The sequence below is a fragment of the Sinocyclocheilus anshuiensis genome, unplaced genomic scaffold (genome assembly GCF_001515605.1).
Source record: "Sinocyclocheilus anshuiensis isolate Anshui unplaced genomic scaffold, SAMN03320099.WGS_v1.1 scaffold1296, whole genome shotgun sequence".
NCBI lineage: Eukaryota > Metazoa > Chordata > Actinopteri > Cypriniformes > Cyprinidae > Sinocyclocheilus > Sinocyclocheilus anshuiensis.
This window is the reverse complement of record NW_015542415.1, coordinates 267,693-280,506: the sequence shown is the minus strand read 5'-3', so window position 1 is coordinate 280,506 and position 12,814 is coordinate 267,693. Positions and strand designations below refer to the sequence as shown.

At 39.4% G+C, this 12,814-nt stretch overlaps 1 protein-coding gene across 1 annotated transcript in view; it reads left to right on the top strand.

Annotated features, from left to right (window-relative positions):
- The window catches only part of LOC107693431 (leucine-rich repeat and calponin homology domain-containing protein 2-like), a 35,909-nt gene that overhangs the window by 11,141 nt on the left and 11,954 nt on the right, over positions 1 to 12,814 (top strand). The window contains exons 5-8 of the mRNA XM_016492824.1: positions 3,896 to 3,955; positions 6,961 to 7,009; positions 7,849 to 7,887; positions 8,811 to 8,951. Coding sequence (XP_016348310.1) covers positions 3,896 to 3,955; positions 6,961 to 7,009; positions 7,849 to 7,887; positions 8,811 to 8,951 — 289 coding nt within the window. The remainder of the gene's footprint in view (positions 1 to 3,895; positions 3,956 to 6,960; positions 7,010 to 7,848; positions 7,888 to 8,810; positions 8,952 to 12,814) is intronic.

Genomic DNA, 12,814 nt, shown 5'->3' with positions numbered 1-12,814 from the left:
AGCACCATGCACCATTTTCCATGAAGGCCCGGTAGCTAGCATTGTAAGTTTGTGTGCTTTTATAATTTCAAAATTAATAGAAAGAGTTAAGCACCATTTTCCATGAAGGCCCGGTAGCTAGCATTGTAAGTTTGTGTGCTTTTATAATTTTTATTATCAAAATTAATTAAACTATATTAACACAGTAAATTGACGGCCCTATATAATATAAATATATCTTTTATATATGCTACTCCTCTCTTCTGCACTCACTTTTTCACTAGGAAAGAAAAAGTCTTTCTTTCACTTGGGCCTTATTCTGATACCTCAGCTGACTCTCATTATAAGTTTTTTCATTATAAGTTACAGTGCCTATAAAAAGTATTCATACCCATTAATTTTTTTCCCACTTTTTTTTTTATGTCGCAGTCTTATGTTAAACTGCTTTAAATAACTTTTTTTCTATATCAGTCTACAACAGAAAAACAGATTTGTGACAACTTCGCAAATTTATTAAAATTCAAAAACTGAAAGAAGTATGTTGCATAAGTATTCACACCCTTAACGCAGTACTTAGTTGAAGCACCTTTACAGTCTCAAGTCTTTTTGGTATGAAGCGACAAGCTTTGCTCATCAGCATTTGGCAATTATCTGCCATTCTTGTCCTCTCCTCTTCACCTCTCAAGCTCTGTCAGGTTTCTCCAGAAATGTTTGATTGGGTTTAAGCCCAGGCTGTGGCTGGGCCACTCAAGGACATTCACAGAGTTGTTTATAAGCCACTCTTGCTGTGTCCTTAGGGTCATTGTCCTGTTGGAAGGTGAACCTTCTGTCCAATTCTGAAAAGTTCTGAATGCTCTGAACTGGGTTTTCATTAAGGCTGTCTCTATATTTTGGTGCATTGAGCTTTCCTTCTAGTCTGACGAGTCCCTCAGTCCCTGCCGCTGAAAAACAGCCCCTCAGCATGAGGCTGCTACCAGCATGCTTTAATTTTGGGATGCTACTGTGCAGGTGATGAGCAGTGCCTCCATACATGATGCTTGGAATTGCAGTTCATCAGACCAGAGAATCTTGTTTCTCACAATCTGAGAGTCCTTTGGGTGATTTGTTGCAAATTCCAAGTGTGTTTTCATGTGTCTTCACCGAGGAGAGGATTGAGTTTGGCCACACTGCCATAAAGACCGGATCGGTGGAGTGTTGCAGTGATGTTTGTCCTTCTATAGGTCTCTCCTATCTCCACATATGATCATAGAGCTCAACTAGAGTGACCATCAGGTTCTTGGTCACCAGTCTAACCAAAGCCCTCCTCCATCGATTGCTCAGTTTGGCCAGGAGGCCAGCTCTAGGATGAGTCCTGGTTGTTTTAAACTTCTTCCATTAAGAGTAATGTAGTATGCAGTAGATGCAATGCAGTAGAATTTGTTTCTCAACTCTTCCCCAGATGTGTGGCTTGATGCAGTCCTGTCTCTGAGCTCTACAGCCAGTTCTTTTGACCTCAGGACTTGGTTTTTGCTCTGATATGCATTTTCAGCTGTTAGACCTTTTATTGAGAGGTGTGTGCTTTTCCAAATCATATTAATTCAATTGAATTTGCCACAGGTTAACTCCACTCGAAGTGTTGTAACATCTACAAGCGATATGAATGCTCCTGAGCTAAATTTCAACTGTCCCAGAAAAGGGTATGAATACTTATGCAATGGAATCATTTCAGTTTTTTATTTCTAATAAATTTGCAAAGTTGTTGTTACAAATCTCTTTTTTGCTTTGTCATTATGGTGTGTGGAGTGTAGATTGATGTGGGAAAAAAGTTATTTATAACAGTTTAACATAAGTCTGCAACATAACAAAATGTGAAAAATAGGCACTGTACATCTATGAGAGATTCACAAATGAAAGCAAGTTTTGTCAGTTCCTTTTCGATACGCTCATCCATGCAGTCTGCTGCTTCTGCATGAGAGGACTGCTGTCAGGTGTTTTGAATTAATGGGATCAGACCCTCTCTGCTTACTAACAAATTAATCACCATATTCCTCCTCCTCTTTCTCCTTCCATCTCCTTCTCCATCACTTCCTGCATCTCCACCTAATCCTGGGATCTGATTGGTGCACACATGACATTTGACTCTCAGGAGGCGATCCCTAATTTGTAGGGCAGAGAGTCTAATACACCGTAGAAGAGCCGCGGGGAGAGCTCACAGGTAGAAGGAGAGATGTGTGTGTTTATATGTGTGTGTTTATTTCAAATGATGGATGTGTGTAATTAGAAGAGGGTGTATAGCACACATCTAGTACATCTGGTCATGTGTGTTTATGTGCGTGTTGTGTATTAGCAAGTATGTGCATGTCCAGGTTTAATGATGTCAAGAAGTCAAGTGTTGTCATTTCAAGGGTGTTGCAATTTTGAATCGATTTTCAAAAAGAAATGCTGATAACAGTGTGTTGCATGCGTAAATATTTCAAAATAGTTTCCCACATATCCTTTTGACCAAAATTGTAGACGTGCAAATGTGCAGGACACCTTTCTTTTGAATTTGTTGGTTCGGTTCACATGTAAAAAAAACTGTATGTTTTGGAGGATTGTTTTGAATTCTAAGCCAAGTTGCTTTACAGGTCACTGGGCACACGTCATGACTTCAGAATGCTCAGAAGCAGCTCTTTCCTAGCAAATTGTTGCACACACTGTAAAATCGAATTAGTTGGGCTTACTTAAAAAAAGCATGCAAACCGATTGCCTTGAAAAAACTAAGTAAAGTGAAATAGGAATAGTATGTTGTACTGACAAATGCTTAGTATAGTTTACTTACATGAGAGTTCTAGAAACTAAAAAAGAACTGTAGGGGGTACTTGATCCTTTCATTTAGGTTTACTCATGACTTAGTATAGCTACTCACTGACTCCCAGAGTGCATTGCGGCATGACTAAATTATGCAGTTGCTTTGTTTTACAGTTGTTGATTTTATTTGCCAATTTTATTTGGTGTCTTGTGTCAGTAGTAGCACAACAAAAAGAGCAAATAAAATGGTTATTGTTACAAGTAATGAAAATAAATGAAATTTAATTGTTACCATTGTTGTGATTCGCGTGCTGAATGTTTAAGTCTGTGTGTGACTTTAGCATATTGCCACACACTATCTAAGGATTTTATAAACCCAAATAAAAGCATCTCAGGGTACTTATGAAAAAATTAATTTGATAAAGTTCATTAATAAACACACAACATAAATGCACTAATGCTTTAATTAGAAGGTAGGTCACTTTCTAAAAGCAACCTATTTATTACTTTTATGTGATGTTCTCTGAAATATTTCAGTTGTATTGAGAATTCAACATTCAAAATGACTTTGGGAAACGAGTGAATGCAACTAGTGAAAGATAACTGCAGACATGGAAGAAATGAGTGAAAAGTCTATTTAAGACTCTTTTTCTTTTCTTCTTCTTCTGTTGTTATGTTGCACATTAGCAACATATTAGTGCACTGCTGCCTCTCACTGCTTTATTAATGTAATTGGTTCCTTTGTGGCTACTTGACTATTTTAAGTGAGGGTCACTCAAAACAGTAAGTAAATTGCTTTATTTGCCTTGAAAGTAGCTGTAACTTAATAAAACCTAGTAAGTATAACAAGTAAAGATGACTAACTAAATCTAAGTAAGGTAAACTATTGGATTTTACAGTGCACAAATTCAGTTTGTTTTTCAAACCCCATCTTTACCACTGACTGTATGCATAGTCATTGCGCAAGCTATAAAATGTTTCATAATTAAAAATTCAAGGTGCATTCTCATATGGTTTCAGATCAGATTTCTTATTTTTTTCCAGCAGCTTTACTGTCAAGCATTTTGTGAAGATAAATTTAAGCACCACAGATGCATGTCAAACAAAGACTACATTCAAAGACATAATGGATTTTCCGATCTTTCAGGTTTCTCAGCCACTCAGGGAGTAGTACCAAACAAAGAACCCCATCTCAGGCTGTTAGAAGGTATTATGATGCACACACAAACCCCTCCACGCACATTCCTATTTCTTGTAATAGTTTGCTTTATTTAAAAATAACCACCTTCATTATGTTATGTATTTCCTAAAAGATAATTGGTTAAGTGTATAGAAATGGCATAACACTTCATATATTTTTAAAACTTTACAATAAGCTTCCATTGGGAACCAACCACATCCCCCCGACCCACCCTGAAACATGATTTCAACTAATGCCAGGCACACACTGTACGATTTTAGCCCCAATTTTCACTCAGCGTCAGTTTTGTGGAAATCACCGACTAATGCCTGAAATCGGAGGCACGTGCTCGTTCATGTGTGTGACAATAGTGTAGTGTGTGCTATCAAAGACACAATCTGAGAGAAGCGCCGATATGTCGCTGACGCCTGTGAGATATTTGACATGCTAAATATCTGGACCTGTCTGCGATTCACAGTCCTGCCATATGGAATGTGTTTTGACTGGAAATGACATCAGCAACAACCTACAGACAATGACCGAGTATGATACGGGGCAATAGAAAGTTAATAGACGTGCAACAGAGCATCAGCAAGCAACCATTTTCTCCTTCATATTCTTCTTTGTTTAAATGTTATTTTTCAGTGCAAATCAGTGTACAGACAACCTGGATTGCAAGCTTTTCACAGGCTACTGTTTTTGACAGGAATTAATCCATTCTTGGACAAGAATGTCTGTCTCTTGTGTGATCTTGCGTTATTTCCCGTATCAATTCTCGCATGTGTTTGGTTGTAAAATGTAGTTTTCTAGACAAGGCGGAGTTATCGGCGATTCTTCCTATTGAAAAGTTATCGTAAACTAACACTGAACAACATTTATAAATATTTTTTCACTGCTACTTAATTTTAGTCCATAATACATAAACTAACCTTTAATGTTAAAAACGTAAGAAATTAGGTTGAAATGAACGTTAGTAGAAACGGATAACATTAACCAAGATTAATAAATGCTGTAAGAAATATTGTTAGTTCAACTGATGTCAACACTTTACAGTAACCTGAAACTTTTTACAGCATTTTTTAATGCAAGTAAATATCAGTTGATAAATATGCTGTTGTTCATTGTTAATTCATGTTTATTCATATTGCACAAATTTTAATTTATACTTAAAATGTAACATATGTATATATAGAAACATCCACCTGAAATAATAAAAACAATTAAATCAAATATTCGTAATAAAATAATACAAACAGTTTGTTCATTGTATTAATGTTAATGTTACCAACTTCAGTCTTATTGCAAGGTGTTGTCCTTATGTGTAATGTGCTTATGAATGCTATTGATTTTAAAGGGTTAGTACAGACTATTCAGTATTCATAAAAACAAACTCTGCATAAAAACTTGGCATTTGCACATTTGTTTTAAACCGTGAGCATTTGTAGGGTGGAGAATGATCAGGAGTTTAATCTCTGAGATATCTTTGTTGATTGTGGGAACTCCCTTTTTTTTGTAAAATAAAAAGGCTGGGAGGAGATGACAGGGTGGAGAAGGTTTATATTTTGACAGTTGAACAGGTAGAGACAGGTATATACAGTATACACCTGGAAATACTGTTTTTTTTCCCCCAAACTTGTGGAATTATTGTGCATGTCTTCTTCTGTCATCTTGTAACTACAATATTTTCAGATGTGATCCTTGGAATAACTTTATTTAAGTTTGTTTGTTTTTGTTTTATTCAGAACTGCACTCTGAATCTTGAGGTCTGCATTAAGGCCGTGGCACACCAAACCAATGTTGATTGAACATGCTCAATCGGCCAAGAAGCCACAGACAGGGTCTGACTATTGCTGATGGTGTGGAATATACTGCAAAAACTGAGATAACAGATGCTTAACGATGGCCCAGCATTGGCAGACGGCTGACTAACGGCTCAGTGTGTCACGGCCTTTAGAGATGCACACTATGACTGAACCGGTGCACCAGGGCATCAGTTGCTCATGCTAATGTGCCAGAAACTGTTTAGAAATGGCTTCTGCAAAACTAATAGCACATTTTGCAGTTGATTGTCAACCCACATCACCTCCGATCTAAAACTTGACCATTGACTAATAGTAAGCTAATCAAGAAAAACACGTCTCACCGGTGCAAACCAGAATTTTAGACAGCAATTTCTTTATTTTCTCAATTGAAATGCCAATAAATTAAACAAGATCAGAAAGAGGAAGACAAAATATATCAAATGAGATGTTTATTCAAAGTCAATATGTCTCTTGCCCTTGGTCTGCAAGAGGTCATTCATTACCATCTCACAGTACCACACAATACACCACTGCTTTTGAATCCCTCATTTCCTTGTATCTTTTCTCACACCTAAAGAAAAACCACAGGAGTCCATACTAGAGGTCTGCATTCCCGCGGCTCTCCCACGGGAACCGCGGGACCCGACCAAATTTTTTGCGCCGCGGGATTAAATTCCCGAATAAAACGTGGTAGCGGTCGGTAACTCTGGTGTAATTTGAACGGGAGCGGGCGGTCTAACAATATCCCATTCCCGACGTCCATTTAGAACAGCACATCTGCGCTTTATTCTTATTGACCACCGGTACAGCTTGCGCTCAGGACTGTTAAACGTCACACGTTTTATTTGCGGGGTCTGTGCGCAGCATGTGCATAACGATGCTCAGAGCAGGCCATACTGGTGGTAAATATACGGCCCTCAGACAGAACAGGCAGGTTGTCGAATAGTGACAGAGCAGAATAAGGATGGAGCAATTCATGTGCGCTTGGCCACATGCGTTGTGCACAGTGAAAGAAATAGTATAAAGCCTTTCAGCACTCTCGTCCTCCATGGTCAGATTACCAAACTGATAACACATCAGGCCTTATACACTTAAGCGTGCACACACATGCCCATATCTGTACACATAAGCACACGTTATTACCTTAGTGCAGTCACCCATAAGCCCCCATTTGTATGTTTTGGAGGTGCATGTCTGCATATCACTGAGTGTTTCTGTTTTTCTTTACAGTGCATCACTAGATGAAGGAAGCAGCTCAGCCTCCGCCTTGAGTGGACAGGTACCAATATATATGTGTCATGCACACAAAGCCATAAACATGCCTGCATTGTATGCAGTAATGCATGTATCTGCTCATCTTCCCACACCTGATAAGAAATGCAGGCAGGCTTTACATTGAAAAGAATTATTAACTGAATTAATGAATTATTACAATATGGTTTTATTATGACTTTGGTTTATTTGTGGGTTGTGGGATTGGCTTCTTTGTTTAAGCTTTTGTTGATAATAGCACTCATGGCAGACTTTTCCAAATTACTTTAAACTTTTGTTTTAAACTTTTGTTTCTTTTGTCCATTTATCAGTGTGTTGGCTGTTGTCTAGTTTGTTTACACATCACTAAAACCACATGAAGTCTGCACCCAGAATTTGAACTTGCATCATACATCATCATTTTTTTAAACTCGTTCCCTCGTAATCCTTAATCAAAATATCTTCCCCTCACCCTTGCAACGACATCTCTTCTCTTTGATGATGTGTTCACTGACCTGAGGTCGGGAAAATAAACTCTTCCTTCCAGCAACCTCTGATATACATCACAACCCGAGAAGAAGCTTTCCCTGTTGTGAAACAAACGCAACTTTGTTTTATGCCAACTTTAAAGGGAAAGTTCACCCAAAAATGTATTTTTTTATCATAATTGTTATCATTTACTCACCCTCAAGTTGTTCCAAAACTTAATACATTTCTTTTCTTCTGCTGAACACAAGACATTTTGAAAAGTCAGTGGGTACCAGCAGATGTTTTACAGATTTGATCTGGGTCTGCTTTATCATTGTGTTTGTGAATTCCATTCTCCCTCATTCTGTGTTTTTGTGTGTGTGTGTGTATTTTTTTAAGGAGACTGATCTCACTGATGATGATGCAGCTTTCTCTGAGGTCACTCTTCAGTTCATCACAGTCCTCCTCCCCATTCATTTCTATCCTTACAGTAAAGCTTCCAAAATCCAATGTTCTAGTTGTATTTTTACTCACTCACAACATTTTCACCAGCTCAACCAATTCTTACACCACCACTCAAAATGTTGATGAGATTTTTTTTTTAAAGAAATTAATAATTTTATTTAGCAAAGATGCATTAAATTGATTAAAAGTGACAGTAAAAACAGTAAAGATAGAATCATCATAGCTTCAAAAATATTAAACAGCACTGTTTTCAACTTTAATAGTAATAATAGTAAATTTTTCTTGAGGAGCAAATAAGCATATTAGAATGATTTCTGAAGGATCATGTGACACTGAAGACTGGAGTAATGGTGCTGAAAATACAGCTTTTCCCATCACAGGAATAAATGTAATTTTTACTGTATTTCATCATATAAATGCAGCCTTGGTGAACATAAGAGACTTCTTTCAAAAACTTTTTTTTTTAAATCTTACCAGCCACACACATTTGAATGGTAGTGCATATTTTTCATTACAAAATGTTTTCTTAACAACATTTTGTTCACCTTTTTTCTTGACAAATTACAAAGTAAAAACAATGTAATGTAATGTAAAAACTAAAATGTAACTCCATTAATTCATAAGCACACTTTTGCTGGAAAACAAATCATTGCTAACTGGTTTGTAGTTTTCAGTGCATTTTTACTGATGCTTCCATGCATTTGTTCATTCATGTGTCATTGTTCATTTACCATTAATGTGGAAGGAAATGCTTTCCACATGTTAGACCTTGAGAATGAATGTAACCATAACTTGTTTGTTTACAACTCCACAGAGTATCTATCTTTTAATTTAAAGCCCCATGAAATTCATTTTGAGCCCTGTGATTCACCGTAATTTTGTGATTTGTCCCTCAGCCTTCTTCCTCTTGCTCGTTTGATGGAAGTTTGAAATCAGAGAGCAGTGACTCAGAGCCAAGATGGCCAGAGGTTCCTCCTGTGCTCAACCAGAATGAGGATCGGAGGAGAAACAAGTACCTGAGAAAAGACTACCTGAAGGTACACGCTCAAGTTCTCTGTTTTTCTCACGCTCACATATTTTGTTTGCTCGTGTACACTCACGTACCCCTCTCTTTCTCACTGGTTTTGTCAAAGACACACAGACACACACAAATATGTAATTACTTCATGCCACTTGAGACTTGCATATGTCACAGGGCAACTTGTGTTGTACTTCAGTATGTTAAAACAGTTACAGTATCTCTAGTCTCAGCCCCTGATATTTTATCTACAGCCTCAGATATGGCAACCCCAGACTGATTACTTATTGTACTTTAGGCCTCATCTATGTAAACCTTGGAAAATCAAGATGTGAGGAGTTTATTCTTTTTGAGGTGCTTTTAAAGGACTCTGCATGGCGAGATTAGCATTGGTTCCTGGTCCTGTGGATATAATGTTCAAATAATGGCTTGTGATCTTCCACACAGTTGGCTATGATTGTTATATATTGAAGAGGGGAAATCCAAGACCCGACCTGAGTTTTTACATGTGAAGAAAATTACGTGAGGTCTTATTTCAAGTTTTCACTTTGTTTTAGTTGCTTAGAGAATGGCAGGATTTGTCTGGATTTCTGCATAAATTGGTCTTAAATTTTAAAAAATTACAGCACAATAGATAAATAAACACAGTCACAGACAACAACAAACACATTTTCATGTCGTTTTTGAACTCATTTTGGAAATATTCACAGTGCAGGGTGGAAAACATTTGATTCTCTAGGCTAGTGACCTCAACTAAAACATGGATCCTTGTCACTGAGACAAGATTCACAGTGTGGGTCTGAGCCCTATAATGCGCTATAACAAAAAGTTTAAGTGTCAGCTGATTCACAGAAACCCCTGGAGAATGTTAACATCTCTGTTGAAGTGTCTATGATGAATTAAACACTATGTAAACAGATGAAATCAAAGTTCTTAAAACACACAGCACCACGTGTGGAGTGAAAAGGCACAGAACACCAACATCAAAGCCACATCCTAGCTGTAAAGTAGGTTTTGGGCATGCTTGCTGCCTCAGGGCCTGGACAGCTTTCTATCATGACAGATAAACAGAAGTTTATTGGGATAGGCTGCAGAATATTGAAAAAGACAATGACTTAAACCACATTAGTAGAATAACAACAGAATGCCAGGAAATTACGCATTCTGGAATGGCCCGTTCTGACCTCAGTTTAACTGAGATGCTTTGGCACAACCTCAAGAGAGCGATTCACAGCAGAAAGACATCTGATATTTTACCTAGCTGAAAGAGTTTAGCGAAAAGGAATTGTTCAAAGTTCCTGCCCTGAAAGCTTGTCTGATCCACAGTTACAGGAAACATCTGGCGGAGACCACTGTGGTCAAAACAGGACAGGCAGATGTTTCTGCCTAAATTAGGATTATTAAATGCAGGGTTCACAGATTTTTTTCCATCCTGCACAGTGACTGTTTACACAGTGTGTTCAATAAAAATATGAACATGTATCCTAGTTTGTGTGTTATTTAAAAAAGTGAACTATGTTTGTCTATTCTTTTCACTATTGAGTCAAATTAAATCCAGGTAAATGCATCACATTTAACTTTTTTTTTTGTTTCTTTTTTTTGCATCACATTTGACTTTTTTTAAAGCAATGTCCTTTGACATTTTTAAGGCAAGCAATTATTTATTTATTTATTTATTGTGTATGAACATTGAAATGTTAAATGTCAAGGAAAGAAAATATGGGTTTAAAATGGGTGATATTTAGCCTTTAGGGTTTCTCGGCAGAACACACAGAAACACACATCCGTAATACCTCTTCCTAAGAGAATTTCCCTTATCAGTCTCTTTCAAACGTGCGTTTGTTTTGCACTTCCATGGAACTGTCAAAAGAACAAAATCGAGGACAAGCCCAGTCTGTGCCCAGATGACTTCACATTAACACTTTTTCCTCAGTACTGACCTGTAACTGAGAGAAGAATAAGAGACCTTGGATGATTTGATTGGTTTAGTTTATTAATTAGAAAAGTGCTTTGGCTCTTACTGCTCTGTACTACTTTTACACTGTTTTCTAACCACTGCTATATGCAGACACTAATGGAGACATGATATTTAAAAAAAAAATAATAATTTAGCCTCACAATAGAATTCCTGTACACACCCTGTGTAATGAATCCACTGAGGCATGTTGAAGTAGAACCCATGTGCAGTTTTAATTAAGTCCAAAACATAAACAAATGCAAAATGAACAGAGACTAGACTTGGCATGGACTTAAGCATGGACATAAACTCACCAACAATGGTAACATGAACAAAGCTAGACAATGGACAAAGAAACATGAGGGCTACATATATCAAACAATGGGGTCACATGACACTACTGTGAACAATAGATACAATAAACTAATGAGAAAACATTGATAAAACAGAAAACCACCTGATAAAAATAACCAATGAGAACAAGACACATGGACAAGGGTAGCACATGCCAGGAACACATGAGGGCACAGGGAATCACATGGCAAACCAGGAAACTAGACTAAGAGGTGGGCCTGGGCCGTGGAGCAGTGACGGAGACCATGGACTATGGTGAAGTGGCAGGCCTGAGCTGTGGAGCACTGGTGGAGCTGATACACACCACGGTGGAGTTGATGGGGCTGAAGACCACCAGGGTGGAGCAGACAGGACCAAAGATGCCCACGGCATAGCAGATGACCACCACAACAGATGAGCAGATGAGACAGAAGACCACCATGGAAGATCAGATGGCGCTGGAGACCACCGTGGAGCGGGCAACCAAGGTGAAGCCGGTGGAGCGGAAGACCACCACAGGTCAGAAGGCCTTGGGGGAGCAGAGACATGGGCGGACCACCTGGCCTTGACAGAACAGGCTGAGAGCTCAGAGATGGCCTCCTTGGCCATGATAGGGCAGACTGTGAGTTCAGAGATGGCTTGCTTGTCCGTGACATGACTGGCAGAGGGTTTACATGTGACCACTGTGGTCAAAACAGGACAGGCAGGAAACTCACAGGCTAGCGTCAACACAGGACTGATTTCTGGGGCTTAAGCAGGCTCTGGAGCGGATTTGCGGACTCTGGAGTGGACACATGGACTAGAGAGCAGTGTGCAGCCCAAACACACAAAATGGCCATCGCCGTTACCGTAACAGGGAGTGCGACTGACAGAGACACTCAGACCTCGTACCACCGCAGAAACACCAGCAGCTCGCACCGACGTAAGCGGCGTGTCCTTCAAACTGGAAGCCAGTCACAAACGCCTAGGAATCGGATTTGTAGCCTCTGATGCGACGTTCATGACACCTGGAAACACTGGAGTGGTGTCCATGATGTCTGAAGACTCTAGTATGTCATCCATGACTGCTGGAGTCTCTGGCGTGGCATCCCTGTTGGCTGCAGGCTTTGGCGTGGCAGCCATGACATGACGAGGCTCTGGCGTGGCGTGATGAGACTCTGGCGTGGTATCTGTGGCGTGACGAGGCTCTGGTGTGGCGCCTGTGGCGTGACGAGACTCTGGCGTGGCGTGACAAGGCTCTGGCGTGATGAGGCCCTGGTGTGGCGCCAGTGGCGTGAAGAGACTCTGGCGTGGCGTGGCGAGGCGTGACGAGACTCTGGTGTGGCGTGACGAGGCTCTGGCGTGGTGACTGTGGCGTGACTCTCGCCGCCGGTGGTCAGCGTTGTGGGTAGCGCGGCCAGAGCGATCTTTTGACGCTCTCGCCGCCGGCGGTGTGAACGCACAGTAACAGGTCTAGCTTTCTGTAATGCAGTGGTCGCCAACCCGTCGATCGACTGGTAGATCTTTATCACTGTCCCAGTAGATCCCGAAAATAACAGTAAAATAAGTACAAAAATGCATTACATTTATGGGGTTATATTAATGTATCACTG